At 37.9% G+C, this 17,795-nt stretch overlaps 2 protein-coding genes across 8 annotated transcripts in view; one reads left to right on the top strand and one right to left on the bottom strand.

Annotated features, from left to right (window-relative positions):
* LOC143849136 (diaminopimelate epimerase family protein) overlaps positions 1-4,568 on the top strand; it is a 40,683-nt gene extending 36,115 nt beyond the window's left edge. For all 6 annotated transcript variants that reach the window (XM_077358191.1, XM_077358188.1, XM_077358189.1 and 3 more), the window contains 3 exons: positions 1,496-1,555; positions 3,643-3,716; positions 4,125-4,568. In XM_077358191.1, coding sequence (XP_077214306.1) covers positions 1,496-1,555; positions 3,643-3,716; positions 4,125-4,241 — 251 coding nt within the window. In that variant the 3' untranslated portion in view covers positions 4,242-4,568. The remainder of the gene's footprint in view (positions 1-1,495; positions 1,556-3,642; positions 3,717-4,124) is intronic.
* Positions 4,569-13,291: 8,723 nt separating this feature from the next.
* On the bottom strand, positions 13,292-15,089 carry LOC143848811 (transcription factor MYB59-like). 2 transcript variants are annotated; one of them, XM_077357876.1, is made up of 3 exons: positions 14,785-15,089; positions 14,561-14,690; positions 13,292-14,056 (listed from the first exon to the last, which is right to left on the bottom strand). In XM_077357876.1, exons 1-3 carry the CDS (start codon positions 14,897-14,899, stop codon positions 13,573-13,575), a joined length of 729 nt encoding a protein of 242 aa, XP_077213991.1. In that variant the 5' UTR covers positions 14,900-15,089; the 3' UTR covers positions 13,292-13,572. The 2 variants fall into 2 exon arrangements, with proteins under 2 accessions (XP_077213991.1, XP_077213992.1); XM_077357877.1 differs by having other exon boundaries at positions 14,561-14,699; positions 14,759-14,810.
* Positions 15,090-17,795: the final 2,706 nt, after the last annotated feature.

Raw genomic sequence — 17,795 nt, 5'->3', positions numbered from 1 at the left:
TATATGAATTGCATGTGAAATGTGTTGTATGTATTATGTATAAATATTTGTATGAATTACATGTGAAATGTGATATGTACTAAATTACCCGACGTGCGCAACAACCTTGTTACTAGTTTGTTAGTTGTTAAACCATTATGGATGTTTTTTTTTGCTATATTATTTGATGGTTTTTACTGTGTGTATTGTACTTCCTAAAGTTCCATTTGAAATTTCCATCGTCTCCTTACTTTTCCATAATTTTACAGAATTTTCATCGAAATTTCTACATGAAACCGGCATGTGTCCGTTTTCATCACCATTGAAATGCATGAAGGAACCGAAACCTTAATCGTTTCCTTATGTTTCCTTTCGTTTCCATAATTTTACAGAATTTTCATGGAAATTTTTACATGAAACCTGCATGTGTCCATTTCCATCACCATTGAAATGCATAAAGAAACTGAAACCTTAATCCTTGGTAAAGATAACCGGTAATCTTTTTTTTATGACATAGGGAATCCCCATCTCAATTTTTAGGGCAGGACTATTCCCTATGGATGTGTGCAATCACCAGTAACCTACACCCATCGGGCAAGCCCAGGGGGATTCGAACTCGTGTCACTGGGCACCCTACCCATGACTTTAAGCCAAAGAGTCACACCCATACGGGTTTGAACCAGTAATCTTTCAGTGGCCATGAACTGCTTTTAGGATCCTGGAAAATTTCTATGCATCAGACATTTTTTACGGTGTGTAACCCGACTAAGGTTCTCACTATGGCTCTTGCTGTTAGAAGACCATGTCTGTCAAATATAATAAATGTAATGCTATTTTATAATGGGCAGAGTTTTGCATCTTGCCTGTCAGATGGTTGAAATTCTATTAAGTGGGCTTTGTAATGCATGAGCACAATACTGCACTTGTGAATGGTTCCAATAATTACTGAAAATGGGTGATTCATATCTTCAATTGTAAGGACATCTTGGACCAATATTTGTAACTTGGACGTGCCAATGGTCCTTCTAACTTCTAAGTGACTTGCCCGAGTTGAACAAGTTTTTCATGGACCAGTCCGAGCTTGTCATTTGTTTGGCAGATTTTTTTTCCTGATGTTTTTTGAGTTTTTGATTGACTAGATTATGCCAAAGCGGGGTTGGCTTGGCTAAGAGCATATGTGATGCGGGACACATGAATGTGGGGGTAATCTTGGCATGCTTCTCGACTTTCTAGATTAAATTTAGCATTTGTATATATCTCCCCAGCTGCTCCACATTATGTCATACATGTGATTCTATTTCCATATTGACTTTAATCTGTGATGTGTCAAAGCTTTGATGTGGATGTATGTTCCATTGAATGTTTCACTGTTTCTATACCTTTTGCTTTTATTGTTCTTTTCATTCAAAGTATTAAAGGTTTGTTTGCTTATGCTGTGGAAAGCCCACATCCGTACCTTCATCATATATACCTCATTTGGGGAAGTAAAATGAGTTTATTATGTTGTTTATGGCAGAATTTGTGGAAGTCTTCTCTCCTTCGCACCTGAAAATGCGTGTCTGGGAGCGTGGTGCAGGTATTTCGTGCTCTTTATGCCACATGTGAAATGATTTTGTGTTGAAGCTTGGTTCAATTAGATTTTGTTGCTCTGAGGTAGTAGATTGGAAGTTTGTGCTACTAGTTAAAACAAACAAAAAAGGTCGAATCTGGATGGGGATCTGGTTTTGTGAAGATGGGGCCCACCTTGTTCAGTTGGACTGATGTCCTACATGATAAAAGAAGGGCGGCCTAGTGCACGAGGCTCCCGCAATGGTCTGGGGAGGGCTAGATGTATGGAGCCTTACCCCTGCTTTGCAGAGAGGCTGTTTCTGTGATTGCATTAGATTTCGTACATTCCCATCAATTTAATATGCCGTCTTCGAAAAAAAGGAAACCTACTCTATTTGGTTGAACCAGAGAAAAGAGCAGGTAGCGCATGATTTGAATGATCAAGCAATGAAATCCTCCTTTGTCGACCTGAAGCTGAAGTGAAGGAGGGAATGGAGAGGAGGTTCTCGGGAGATATAGAAATTCCAAACGAACAATTTCAACAAAATCTTTCATTTTCTTATTTTACTATGTTCAACTCTATGTACCTCTATCCGTAGAGTACATTGAATGCACAGAAATGGCTATAACAGAGGTACAACCAGTCCGTGAACGGCCAACCAGCGCATTGAAAAAATTGGATAGGTTCGATCTATGGTCATTGAGGCCTCCTAAAAGGATCTACTAAATTCATCGAGTTGTAAATTCATTGGAAAATAAAAAAGACGCATGTCCGATGAAATGGTTCTTGCTGTCTGCTCCAATAACGAATCATTGGTTTAACTGAATCACTAAATAAAATAGATAGACCTTTCTCTTCGTCTTAGGTCGATGGATCTTCTCAATTGGAAGATCTCCTATATGGAGAATACACATTCCATACTTTTATATATATATAAATTATATATATAAATATCTATTTATATATATTTTTTGATTTTGATAGATATTTTGATATCTATATTATATATATTTTGATATAGATATGGATGGATAGGTGTTGGATTGACACTACACAGATCAGAAATGAAGTGTGGATGGGGGAATAAATAAGAAAAAAAAGTAGGAAAAAAATCTCGAGTTTATTCAATAGAGGTATAATTGAGTTAAGTTGCGGAAGAATCCATAGCTCCATTTTTTTTTTTCAACTTCTTCCTCGAGTCTTTCAAGCAAAGAAACGATTTTCTCAAAAAAAGAAAAAGAAAAAAAGGAGAGTTTGAGTTTGAGTCTTATCTTTTTTCGAAGCTATTCCTTTCTTCCCTATTCATTCACCTGTCCGATCTTCTGAACTTTCGATTGATCCGGGTACTTGGGATCCTATGGATGAAGACATGGTCTCTATCCACCCCATTGAATTTCACTCGGAGGAGGAACCTTATAGAGATCGTATCGATTCTTAATCCGTTACGGATGTCGAAAAGTGAAGATTGGGTCTGTACCAGGGCATGGTGATATGCTTCATAAAGGGTTGTTTCAGCGATAGCATTTACTGATGTGGGTGCAGAGTTGTTTTTTCACAGTAGGGGGGCTAAGCACGAAGTGACTGAGGGACTTCCCGAGCGATAACATAGCCTTTCAGTAGCTGGAGTATGCCAAGATTCTACATAGATGAATATATTTTCTTTAAGGGCAGCTACCACGAGATGTATTGGCTGCTGTGGATCATTTGATCGGAATGAAATTTGGAATGGGCACCCTTGACGATATGAATCACTTGAAAAATAAACGTATTCGCAACCCGTGACCACCAGGTCACAATGGAGCAGCCTTACCGTTGCGCCAAACTTACTGATGTCCTACAGGATAAATGCCATTTTTCACATGTAGCCTCACAGCATTTCCACCTATAGGAGATAGGTGTATCACTTGTATTGGTAGTTTGATGGACTACTATCCTTGTAACTTAGTTTGCACTTCACAGTCCATCCGTGATCATTTTATTGCACTGCATATGCACCTCTATTGTTCAGAAGAATACTTTAGCTACTGTCACCATTTCTATTTTTCGGTTCTCATTATGATCCCCAGAAAGTACAGAATAAAAAAGTGACATGAAAATGTGATTTTGAAATGTAGGAGGGACACTAGCTTGTGGGACCGGGGCTTGTGCAGTGGTGGTTGCTGCAGTTCTCGAGGGTCGTTCCGAAAGGGTAAGCTTGAGATGAAATTGGTTAGAGTGATTCAAGGAAAATTTCCTTCTCTATGACCATGTTTGGCAACAAGGAAATTTTTTTCATGGAATACTAGTTTATCCGGTGGTGAGACGGAGAGAATTGAGAGGTAGTGACTGGTGAGTGAGAAGTGGCTGAAAAACAGGGAAAAGAAAATCTATTCAAAATAGACTTTATTTTTTCCTATTTTCAGCCACTTCTCCCCCTCTCGTCACATCTGTCCTCTCTAATCTCTCCCTCCCCGACTGTCCTTACCGCTCTCTCATCACTTGGTAAACTAATATTCCATGAAAAAATTTCATGGTTGCCAAACATGGCGTATATGTTTCTGCATTATCTCCCCTATCTATTGGTATTAATACTACTGCATATTTGCCTGTGAAATAGAAATGCAAGGTTGATTTGCCTGGGGGGCCATTGGAGATAGAGTGGAGAGAAGAAGACAATCATGTCTACATGACAGGACCTGCCGAGGTAGTGTTCTATGGATCTGTCCCCCTCTAATCTACCAAACCACGAATAGTTGTTGAGTTGATTGTCTACATTAGGACCCATTTTCAGTGGGTATTCCTGGTCTAATTCATCCTATCTAGATTCTCTTGATTTGGTTGGTGGTATTTCCCTTGCCATTGTTGAAACTATAATCTGTCTTCTCGTCCTCGGATTGTACATATCTCTTGTGTGTATATGATGTGTATATATTACATTTTTATGTAACAATTAAGACTCCCATTTAAACAGAATTTTGCAGTGTTATATGTAAGCTCTTTTGTGGATTAGTTGGTTGAATGTAGAAATTCTGGTATTTTATGTACACTAAATGTTATTCCACTTCTATGTTATTTGAACTGTTCCTTTCCAACTGTGTATTACCACATTCTTCAAGCTTCTCAAGCAAACAACAAATACAATACCCCTTTCAAACCTTAGAATATTCTGCTACTTCCTTTTATCTGCATTATCCTCATCCTGATGTACATCCCGCCGTTTTTTATACAATTATCTCTCGCACGCACCGCAATCCCATATTTGATAATGACACTCCATTCTTCAAATTATACTTTCCTAATTAGCTGTGAATAGTTATATTCGCCAAGACTGCTTTAACAATAAATATGAGACATTTGATTTTATTCTACAGTGTTGTGTCTATTTCTATCGCTCTTTCTTTGTGCATCTGGTCCTCTTGATTTTACCATTTCGAAAAAAAAATAGCTGTTATAGACTGTTATCATTCCCCCAACTTTTTAATTCAATTCATGCTCCTGTATTTAGCTGTTAAAGATTGCTATAGTTCCCAAAGAGCTACTAACATGCCATCCATAAAAGTGTAATAAAGTGCGGAGTGTCATTATCAAGTACGGGGTTGCAATATCAATTCCCTGTTTTATATCGAGTACTGGAGGACCACGGACGACAAGAATGGGCTGCATCTTACTAGGGCTGCAACTTGAGCCGGGTAAAACCCGACCCGCATCGACCCGACCCGAAAATAGCCTGGGTCGGGTTCAGGTTTCATGGGTTTCGGGTCGAGCCGGGTTCAACATTCAAAAGCCCGCATGAATCTCGGGTCGAGCCGGGTTTGAAGGGGCCCGACCCGACCCGAGTTACATAAGTTATAGTATGTACATTTTTTTCTATTGATAGTTAAAAGTTAAAGGGATAATTACATTTACACCCCCTCTAGTTTCTGACACATCCACTTCCACCCCTATAGTTTAAAACGTGACAAATACACCCTTGTAGTTTCAATTTGTTTAAGGTAGGCCCCCTCAGCTGAAGGTTCGTCCATAGATTGAAGGGTTAGGATGATCCGATGGAGCTGATTTTTTTGGCACACCCTAACTATGTCAGGACCATCAAATGAACGCTTTGGATCATCCAAACAATGTGGACCCACATTATTTGGATGATTTTTTGGTAGTATTTGGATTCGGGTAGGGGCCCACATTATTTGGATGATCCAAAGCGTTCATTTGATGGGTCCTGACATAGATATGGTGTGCCCAAAAAATCAGCTCCATCGGATCATCCTAACCCTTCAATCTATCGACGAACCTTCAGCTGAGGGGGCAAACATTAAACAAATTGAAACTACAGGGGTGTATTTGTCACGTTTTAAACTATAGGGGTGGAAGTGGATGTGTCAGAAACTAGAGGGGGTGTAAATGTAATTATCCCAAAGTTAAAAGTGAAAATCCACGCACCCATTGTTACTGTATGTGAGTGTAATTTCTGCTTCTATGAGTTGAGTTGATTCAAGTGTTTGATTTAGCATTGTTTGATTGTAATTACAATATTGTTTGATTATAGCATTGTTTGATTCAAGTGTGATGTGAGTGTAATTACATCATTGTTTGATTCAAGTGTAATGTGAGTGTAATTTCTGCTTCTATGAGTTGAGTTGCCTTGCCAAACAAGAATTTTCCTTAAAAATTTGCGTCAACGTGAAAAAACCCGACCCGACCCGAACCGACCCGAGATTTATCATGGGTAGGGCCGGGTTTGGTAATCGTGGGTTTTTCGAAAAAAAACCCGACCCGACCCAACCCGAGATATTTCTCGGGTAGGGTTGGGTTCTCCAAAACCCGACCCGCCCGACCCGAGTTGCAGCCCTACATCTTACCATATAAAATTACAATATCAAGGAATTATTATATCAACATGGTGGCCTACAAAATGAATGGCTACATCACCATATGTTTGACACATGTACGGTCGAGATGGTTCTTATATTGATGAGCAAAAATAAGCATGACTCAGTGCACATGTGGCATGTGCTTGGTGATCTGGACCGTTGATTTGATTAGCCTTCATAGGGCAATCTAGTGGGTCTAAGCCCCGTGCCAAATGTAGGCATCATTATTAAGATTGAGGCGTGCTATTGTAAAAGGGAAAAGTGTTTCTAGTTGGCCTACTAGTTAACAATATCTAGTCCATCAGCCAGAAACACAGTGGGCCCACGTTGTTTGGATGATCCCATTCATATGATGGGCACTGACATTGATAGCGTGTCCCCAAAAAATTATCTCCATAATCATCCTAACCCTTCGTTTTTTGGAGGTTAAATTGGACGCTAGAGGAGACTGCTGTTATCAAAACAATGGAGTGTGAATATAATCCTCACGACAAAAAAAACAAGAAAAAGAAATACTTGAATTTCAGAATCCATCTTTCTGTTCACTGTAATAAACCCTTCGTGTTGCAGAGGTGAAAGAGGGGAAATTGGACGGGTAAGTGGACAAATTGATACCTGCCCATTTTCCCCTCTTTCACCTCCATAGTTCTAACTTCTAAGGGTTGGGATGATCTTATGGAGCTGATTTTTTGGGCAACCCCTATCTATGTCAAGGCCTATCAAATGACCGGTTCGGATCACTCCAAAAATGTGGGCCAACCATATTTTTAGCGGTCACCTCATATAAGCTTATGTGAGGAGCCGCTCACAATCACTTTCCCCTTTCAAAACTCCCATTTTTATTTAACATAAGATTAAGACTCCCATTTCAATAGAATTTTGCAGTGTTATATGTAGCTCTTTTCCGGATTAGTGTCTCTGAAATGTAGAAATTCTGGTATTTATGGAAACTAATGTTATTCCACTTATATGTAAATTGAACATGTTCCTTTCCAACTGTGTATTACCAGATTCTTCAAGCAAACGACAAATACAATATCCCTGTCAAACATTAGTATTTTCTACAACTTGCTTTTAAATGCATTATCCTCATCCTGATGTACATCCCGCCGCCCCGCCACCCTCTTTTATACAATTATCTCAATATATATATATATATATATATATATATATAGAGAGGAAAATGATTGTACGCTCGACCGTACCTAAAGTTAGGTACGGTAGAGTGCCAAATCACATGGGTCCCCCATTTTTGGTGGGCATCTAAACCATTCATTTGCAAGGCCCCATCATAGATAGGGTGCATACTAAAAATCAGCACCATTGAATCATCCTAACCCCTCCAAAACTGGAGGCCAAAATGGGCAGATTTGTGGACAAACACTGTCTGTCCATTTTGGCCTCCACAAATGGATGGGTTAGGATGATCCTATAGAGCTGATTTTTGGTATGCACCCTATCTATGATAGGGCCTTGCAAATGAATGGTTTAGATGCTCACCAAAAATGTGGGACCCATGTGATTTGGCACTCTACCGTACCTAACTTTAGGTACGGTCGAGCGTACAATCTTATTCCTCATATATATATATATATATATATATATATATATATATATATATATATATGTGTGAGGAAAAGGATTGTATGCTCGAGCGTACCAAGCTTATGGTACGCTCGAGTGCCCAATCGCATATGGGCCCACTTTGTTAGGATGATCCAAAACATTCATTTGAAAGGCTCTATCTTAGATAGGGTATGTACCAAAAATCAGCTTCATAGAATCATCCTAACCCATCCATTTGTGGAGGGCAAAATGGATAGACCACAAATCTGCCCATTTTTTCCCTCCACTTTTGGAGGGGTTAGGATGATTCAATGGAGTTGATTTTTGGTACACACCCTATCTATGATAGGGCCTTGCAAATGAATGCTTTGGATCACCACAAAAAATGTGGGACCCATGTGATTGGGGTACTCGAGTGTACAATACTTTTCCTCTATATATATATATATATATATATATATATATATATGAGGAAAGTGAAGCTACACCACCGGTGTAGCTAACTTAGCTACACCGCCGGCTTAAAATACAATGAGCACACATTATTTTGGTGATCCAAAGAATTCATTTGATTGGCCCTCACATAGATACGGTGTCCACCAAAAATCAGCTCCATAGGATCATCCCAACCCTACGATTTGTGGAGGCAAAAATGAACGTGTAAAAACCTTCACAAATTTGTCCATTTTTGCCTCCACAGTTTGAAGGGTTGGGATGATCCAATGGAGCTGATTTTTGGTGGACACCCAATCTATGTGAGGGCCAATCAAATGAATGTTTTGGATCACCAAAACAATGTGTGCTCATTGTATTTTAAGCCGGCGGTGTAGCTAAGTTAGCTACACCGGTGGTGTAGCTTCACTTTCCTCTATATATATATATATATATAAACAAATGACATCCGCAATTCCGTATTTGATAATGACACTCCTTTCTTTAAATTATACTTTCCTAATTAGCTGTAAATAGTTCTATTAGCCAAGACTGCTTTAACAATAAATAGGAGATATTTGATTTTCTTCTACAATGTTGTGTGAGGCGGAGCCGGGAATGTGCACCAGAGGGGGCAAAAAATAGTTGTTATACATCAATTAATAAATTATTATAAATTAAAAAAATTAAATTTGCACAAATTTCTATTCAAATTAGTTTCAATTTTAAAATTATATGATGGGTGGCTGTACAAACATTTCAATTAAAAAATTATATGCTGGGTGGCCGTACAAACTCTTATTTTTCAAAATGTACAGTACGGCCCACTCCATAGGATGATCCAAACCGTCCAATTGTTGGGCCACAACATAAATATGTTGTGCCTCAAAAAACCATTTCCATAGGATGATCCTAACCCGCCAATCGAAGTTTCCATAATGTGCAGTCTCCTTATAGATTGAAGGGTTAGGATCATCCTATGGAAATAATTTTTTTGGGCACAACCAATTTACGTTTTGACCCAACACATGGACGGTTTGGATCATCCTATGGAGTGCGCCGTACTGTACGTTTGAAAAAATATGAGTTTCTATGGCCACCCATCATATAATTTCTCGTCAGAAGGTCATTACATTCCCCAAAAAGCTCTCAAAAGCCTATTAAAGAAGAAAATAGAGCTGGGTTTGTGCAAATATCAAAATGTGGTTGTGTTGATAACATTTTCCAAACTAGAAATATAATTTTCCTTGAATAAAAAATGGAAAGTACTGATTTATTTGGGACAGCCCCCTCTGGTGCAATTATGACTCCTCTTTTACAATAAAGTGGGCTGTCCCAATTAATAAAAGGGTCGAGTATATGAGTATATCATTCCTGTATTTTATTCCGGAAACTTCTCGTTTAAGCGCAGCGAGTTCTCTCGTTACGTTTCGATTTTGAACAATGAATGGGACCCACATCAAAAACCCTCCCACTATGCTGTTGGCCTTTTGTACAGCGGAAAAAAAATTGGGCTTTCTAAAACCAGACCTATCCAGTATCCAATCCCCTTGACTCACAAAATTAAGATAGAGGCGTGCTATTGTAAAAGGGAAAAGTGTTTCTAGTCGGCCGACTAGATAACAATATCTAGTCCGTCGGCCAAAAACACAGTGGGCCCACATTGTTTGGATGATTAAAAGCATTCATCTGATGGGCCCTAACATTGATAGCGTGTGCCCAAAAAATTATCTCCATAATCATCCTAACCCTTCGTTTTGTGGAGGTTAAATTGGACGGGTATAGATATCTGGGAAAAGCTAGAGGAGACTGCTGTTGTCAAAACAACGGGGTGTGAATATCATCTCTCACTACAAAAAAACAAGAAAAAGAAATACTTGAATTTCAGAATCCATCTTTCTGTCACTGTAATCAACTTGTGTTAAGTTTTTGGTTATGGGGGTGCAATTTAAAGATTTGGGAGTCCTGTTAACAACTTTGTCCTCCACTATGTGGGACTGGTATGCCCTGTTTTAATGGAAAGTAAACTAACGAGACCCTACAAATTTATTTTTCATGGATTTTTTTTTCAATTAAAAAAATTCCCCGTATCCAAACAGTCTATCAAGATCAAACGCAGGAAAAAATTATTGTAATGCAACACTTGTCAAGTCAATGAAATGAAGAATCCAACGGTCGTGAAGCATCCGATCCGGACGATGATGCGAGGAAAAAGCCCATTGTATAGAAAATTATAGTAAAAATCATATAGATGAAAGGGTACCCAAGCTCGAAGAAGATACATATTGATAAACCATTCTGATCAGTCCAAGGTCACTATATTTATTTTTATTCATTTCTACTGGCATTTTTATGTAAATTTTCATTTCCCTTCCATGGAAGATAGAGACAAATGGAATACATCAGACAAATAGAATAAATACTTTTCGTGCCGTGAACTAACTTCTTAGATAGCCTCCAACTTCTTTTATAGCTTCCATTCTGATCATTCCAAAATCACAATATTTATTTTTATCCATTTCTATAGGCATTTTTTATGCATTGCATACGGCTCCGTAATGGAATTTCTTTTTCCCTTCCATCGAAGAAAGAGACAAATAGAAAACATCGTACCCATATTATAGAATACATCGGACCTAGATATTTGAATGATCTCATTACGAAAAGATGTGTTCCGAGAACGTTCCGAGAAAGTTCCCAATATCATAAAATACATCGGACCTAGATATTTGAATGATCTCATTACGAAAATATGTGTTTGAGAACGTTCCGAGAAAGTTCCTAGAAGTAACTTCTTTGGTGGCCTCCAAAGACAAATGACGGAAAGTCTCACTTTTCCATTTTTTTTATCTTATCTTTCTCTAGATTAGTAAAGAATTAGGATCTTTACCAAACTCGTAAGCACGGACGTCAAGCCTAAACCATTCGAACCCCGAGCCCCCTTACTACCTCCTTTTTGAAGTGAGAACCATTAAATTTAATTCACAAGGAACATTGCATCTACCTATAATATTGGTTCTGATCGAATTTACAACTATTGTTGATGAATGATGAATGTTGAAAAGGAAGTTACTTTTACTCACTTTTTTTATCCCAAAATATTACACCCTCCATTTAGGTGTGCATCTTAGGCCGGGCTCAACCCAAACCTGACGGGTTCAATGCAACTTCGGCTCGGCTTGGGTTGGCATTCCCTGGGTTGAAGTTGGATTAGGGTTGGGAAAAACCAACCCGATTTAATTTTGAATTGGGTTAGGGTTTAGGCTTTTGGCAACATGACTCTACCTAAACCGAATCTGGTCCTCTACTTTCAACGTCATTTTAAAAATCATAGGGATATGGTTTTTTTGTAATTTATTTGGTTTTTCCTTGGGCCTACTGCCCACCCCAAGATAGCATTCCCTTAACCCTAACCCGAGCCTCGGTTCACGAGGGACAACCCTAATCCAACCTGGCCCAGAATTACACCATGCCTCTAATGCCAATATTTACAGATACATGGGGTGATAATGATATATATTACAAAAAATACACTGAACATGACTGAAGAGTCGGTCATTTTCACTTTTGTCTTTATTTTCAGGACGGGTTTCAGTTTTGAAAGTGTTTTAATTTCCTAATATGATATTTAAAAGAAGGCATTTCGCGGCTGGGCTGTTGCATGTGAGAGCAGCCACCTCAGATGAATTAAATGAATATGACAAAATCTGAGCCTGGGAAATGCCTACCCTTGCAAATCGCTTAAAACAATGGTGGAAGGGACCAAATCCAGAAGTAGCAACAGTCCCAAAAAATAAAATAAAATTGAATTAGGAGTGTAATTACAAAAATGCCGTCGATCCCACCTTCACTTGTTATTTTATTAAAGCGAAAAATTCTTACCCTATCTTTCCCTTGGTGCATTTCACGTGCCTGCCACTAGCTATAATAATAAGCTGATGATAATATAATTTAATGAAAATTGATTAAGAAACAAGTTTGATTACAGGTGTAAATACCAAAAAGGGTCGAAGAATATTGGTTTATGGATTTAGGAGGCTAAACACCAACCACATATTTTTAATTAGGAAGGTAATGTGAGAATGATAGGGACCACTACTCTATAAGAAAAGCTGACTACTTAATATGAGCAGAACATATGCTTATCACTACTTTCTAATCACACCACACCCCCTACACTTGAGCCTTCTCAAAAAGGAAAAATTGGGAGGGCTCACACAGCCACAACTGAATCTTCAAGACTACTTTTTCTTTTACAAGGAAATGCATTCAGTAAAAGGAGGGAATATACACAGTAAGTTGATGTATGTGAGCCTTCATTTATGTTTGATGTAAGAGATACAAAGATTATATACAATGTTCTTTGCAGTAATCTAAAAATGAGAACCTTTTTCATTTGAAACCATGGATTTGTGTCATTCATGGCACTTAAATTATGTTATACATTTCCTTAATACATGCAAATACATGTTTCCTTTTTCAAGACATATTGGGTCTTCAGTGTTTTAAGGCAAATCATTTGGTCCTGTCTAGAAACCTATTTTCATTCCGTTAAAATGGCTAGCCTTGCTTTAAATAACTCCTCTCAATATAAAAATATTGGAAAATGGTTTTTCCACCCCCTTTTGTTTGTCTTTTCTCTCAACATGTAAGCATTTGGAAATGATATTTCCACCCCATTTCTATCTCATTTTCAGGAAAAGACAAACAAAATGGGGTGGGACTATCATTCCCCATAAATATTCTGTAGAGAAGGGCTGCCCCATCATCTCTCTCTCTCTCTCTCTCTCTCTCTCTCAAGGCTCGTGTTGCATGTTCTCCATTGCAATTGCAAAGATAAACATAGGTGAAACAAAGGGCAATATGTGACATCAAACAGTACATTGATCCAAGTATAGCAATCAAATGACAAATGATGATCTTTTGAACCTCTTGAAGCATATATTTAGGATCAATAACACAACCTTGAAGAGCATACACCTATGTACATACATCCTCTAACATGGTTTTTTCATCCAGCGGAGTTTCAGTACACCATCTTATGCACATAAACAAACTAACCCTAGCATTTATGCATGGAAACATATAAGACTTTGTGAGTTACAAAGACATAAGAAGAACCTCATGCTATAGAGATCTTACATAACTAAAAGGTCACATGGCTATGTGCAAAAATAGAAAAGGAAACTGGTTTGGCCATCAAGACAACTTTCCATGCGGATCATCATCCACAGGAAACAAAATCTTGAGCTCTTCATCATCAATTTTCCAGAGAGAGTCATAACCAAAATCCCAAACGGGGGAAGCAATTGAAGAGAAATTGTATCCGTCTTCCTCATAACCTTCGCCCGCCACTCCCTTTATAATCTCCGAAGGATCAATTTCCTTCCAAATTTGCTCCATAGAGTACCCTTTTCCACCTAGTTCCTCATTCTCCTCTTCTTCCATGACCAAAGTACTAGAATCTCCTACATCACTTGGCTTTAGCTTTTCGACATTTACTTGCGGTATTGAATCCACCTGAGGATTATTTGGCGATGGAGAGTAACGATGAGACGATGACGAGGATGAAGATGAAATAGTTCTCTTCCTTTCTTGGGCTTTTTTCCTCATGTGGGTTCTCCAGTAGTTCTTGATCTCATTGTCCGTCCTGCCTGGCAATTTTCGCGCGATCCTAGACCATCTATAACCAATCCTTGTAAGTCATAAGTAGAAAAAGAGAGAGAAAAGCATCCAAAATTAAAAGAGAATAGGAAAAAAATTAACAAGCATCCAAAATTACAAGAGAATAGAAAAAAAAAAAAAAAAAAGGAGAACACTGGAAGATGGTAAAGAACCTCTTTGGGTATCTCTAAAAATTCTCCAAAATTATTTGCAAATAATGAATATAATAGTCGATGGCTTCCAAAGAGGCCTTAAAAATATAAGAGAACAACACTAGAAGATGATAAAGTACCTCTTTGGGTATCTCTAAAAATTCTCCAAAATTATTTGCAAATAATGACTATAAGCTTCCAAAGAGGCTTTAATGTCCCATTTGCATTAAGAACATTCATTTTAAGTGTCTAATAGCTTAGACACTTGTTGTACTTCATGGTGTATATGACCCATGACTGTTTGTATTGTGTTTATCAGAGTAATTATGTTGCTTGATCGATTACTCAGCGCAGAATTAAGAAAATCAAACCTATTTCCCCATCGGGCGTGCAATTCGAGCACAAGGCGTTCTTCTTGGGGAGTCATCCTACCTCGTTTAAGACCAGGGTGCAAGTAATTCACCCAACGTAACCTGCAACTCTTACCTGTTCTGTTCAAACCTACAACAAAACCAGTGGATTAAAGGGTAACTACCCCCACCTAGTACATTTTTTTTTTTTTTTTGTGTGTGTTCTTCCTTCACCCCCCTCGAACCTGAAACTTTGGCTATGAAATCCCATCTTCGTTCTCCTAACAATCCAACAAAACAAACCAGTTGGAGGTCTTCTTGCTCTGTCCATGGACCCTTACGAGTCTCTTCTTGCACCATCTCTTTCTTTCTCTCTTTGTTGGGTTTTGCCAAGCTCAAACTTAAGCTATTACTGTGAGGCTTATGGCTCAACTGCTCTTGTACTATATATATACACGAATTCCATTTTTAGATGATGTCATGTTTGAGAATTTCATCTTTTTTTATGAATTGGGTTAGGGGACATTTGCTCAATTGGGAATGTCCTTTTAAGTGAACTTGGGTATGGGCATTTGAACTACTGGGTCTGTTTAGCACGGGGATAGAAATCGTTGGATAAGCTGTTCCTGGGATTGGCTACGCTACTTGGATAATTTTATCATGAATAAACAACCAGGATTGCTAACTTGCTTGGATAATTTTATCATGAATATACTACTGGGATTGCTACCTGCTTGTATAGTATACCCTATCCATCGGGGCTATTCTTGACGTGAACCGATGATCATAGGTGCAGTGCGAGAAGCTAAGGCTCTCAGGAAAGGTGGGAAGCGGGAAGTGTGAAGCGTGAAGGGTCCGGTAAGCACGAAGGGAAGCGACAGGGAATCACGAAGGGTCTTCAACATTTTGCTGACCTGTATCATTTGTTGTGAAAACAACAAGGTCATCGTCTGCAACCCAATCCATCATAACATCAAGGTTGTAAAGATCCAACATTTACTTACAGGAAAATCAATGTCAGCTCAAATGCCTGTGTGGACTGATGCTTGAGTGCTTGACTAGGTGAAAAGTTTTAGAGACCAATTTATGAGATTTTTTTACTAGACTTTTGTGATTTAATAATGTTTGGACATGATAGAATTTATGAATTTTTAAAATTGGCAAAATACCCAATTGATTGGAAGTTAAGATTTTGACACGACCTGAAATGATCGAAAAGGTCAGATTTTGAAATAGAACTGAAAAGTTGACTTTTTATCCTTTAAAATTGGATCATGAAACTATTTTTAATAAATCTAAATAGGGGCATTCCTCTATTTACATGTAAATCTTAAGTAAATGGATATTAAAATAGTAAAGACATTTGAAAGAGTTGCATCATACTTCAGAAATGCACTTGTTTGTGGCAACATTGTGGAGGATAGCAAGCCTATCCAATGATAATGATAAACATAAACCCGGGACTGCTATCCCCATTTGTAACTACATATCCTGTTGGGACTATCTTTTTTAATGAATTTGATTAAAGGACATTTGCTATTTTTGGGGCTGTTCTCCACAGGGATAGAAATCCTTGGATAGTCTGTTCGAGATCTTGGGTACTCTGCTTGGATAACTTTATATTGAATAAACCCATGGGATTAGCTACTCTCGACGTGAACAGATGATAGCAAGCCTATTCAAGGATAAAATAAAACCCGGCTTGCTATTTCATTGAACAAAAGCTGTTCCCAATGGGATATAAAGCCAGGGTTTATTTTATACTTGGATGGATCTGCTATCTTTTGTTTATATTGGCCTTTGTTCTTGAATAAAATATTGCCAAATTAAACAAAATAAGTGAACACGGAGCAAGATAATTTCCAGATAAACTCATCCAAAGTAGAAAAGCCAATCCCAAGAACAGCTTATTTAATGATTTCCATCCACATGGTGAACAGAACATTAAGAACTGAAAATTACTCAATTTGGTTTTGGGATAAATTGTTGAGAAAACCACCAGGCAAAACCCAATCGAATCACACGTAAAGAAACGAAATAGTAAAAATACATAAACCACAAGATGTACACACAAGATTTAGCCAAATAGGCCTATAATGCACATGGGGCACAACTTGATTGAGATGAACTTTTCTTACTGGTTATAGCCCACAAATCAACTATTTTAGCAATGGCTTAAATGTTTTTATTGATCCCTAAATCCGAACTGTCATATATTCATATTTTCTATTATATTTCTATGGATCTTGATCGGATCAACACTTATAATCATCCAATCATAATTGTTTTTGGCCATTAAACCCCCCAAGTTAAGGTCTACTAAGTACATGAATAGCTTATATCAGTCACAGACAGCCTCATATCTAGATATAGACGAGGAAGCATGATAATACAATGCATCAAGTATCCATGTAATTATATATAATATCTCCACCCCTTTTATCACATGTTCACCTCTTTTTGTTACTTTAGACAAACAAATGGGGTGGACTAAAATGGGAGGAGAGATTATTATTTTAACATATTATATTTATACAAGGCATCTGATCTCTATAGTCTATACTACCATATTCTGATAATGGCACAACTCACTCTGTTTTACACTATTTTAATTAGCTTTTAACGGCTCTTACAATACTGAAGATACTGTCCATTCATAAAAGTGTAGAGAAAGTGAGTAGTGCTATTAGCAAAGGATATCAGCTGGGTTATGTATGATAGCCAAGGAGGAGAGTCGTGTACTGGTGTGACAGTGTCTTAAACTTTTCTAAAAGGTTGGAGGTGATGTTGAGGGTGAAAATAGAAATGGAGAAAGTAAAAAAAGGGAGAAGAGACAAAAACCATACTATTAAGGGGAGTTTTCATTCTTTTAATAAGTCAACGACGATTTGGGCATTTTATGACTTTCACTATGCCCTTGAATTTTCATAAACAAAACAAAAATTCCCAAACTAGAAGATTACATGGATGTACTATATGTACTTCACCTTGTAAGGTCTACTTCACCCTCTTTTCTTCCCTGTGCCACCCCCTTGGGTGTGTTTATAAATTATAACTACTATTGCTCACAGCTAGCAAAAGAGCGTGTTTTATCGGTCTGCCAATACACTGTTTAAAATTGTTACAGTGAAAAGAAAACTCCATATTTTAGGACAAAGTTTTAAACAAGTTTAAAATTCATTTTAAACATAGTAAATGCATTTTTTGCCCAACTTTTCAAGTAAATGACAAAATTTTAAACGTAAGTGGCCAACCG

This window comes from Tasmannia lanceolata, unplaced genomic scaffold (genome assembly GCF_043159265.1).
Source record: "Tasmannia lanceolata isolate RefF3 unplaced genomic scaffold, GAP_Taslan_0.1 ptg000016l, whole genome shotgun sequence".
In the NCBI taxonomy this organism is placed as follows: Eukaryota; Viridiplantae; Streptophyta; class Magnoliopsida; order Canellales; family Winteraceae; genus Tasmannia; species Tasmannia lanceolata.
The sequence above is the reverse complement of the archived record's forward strand: the minus strand, read 5'-3'. Positions and strand labels throughout refer to the sequence as shown.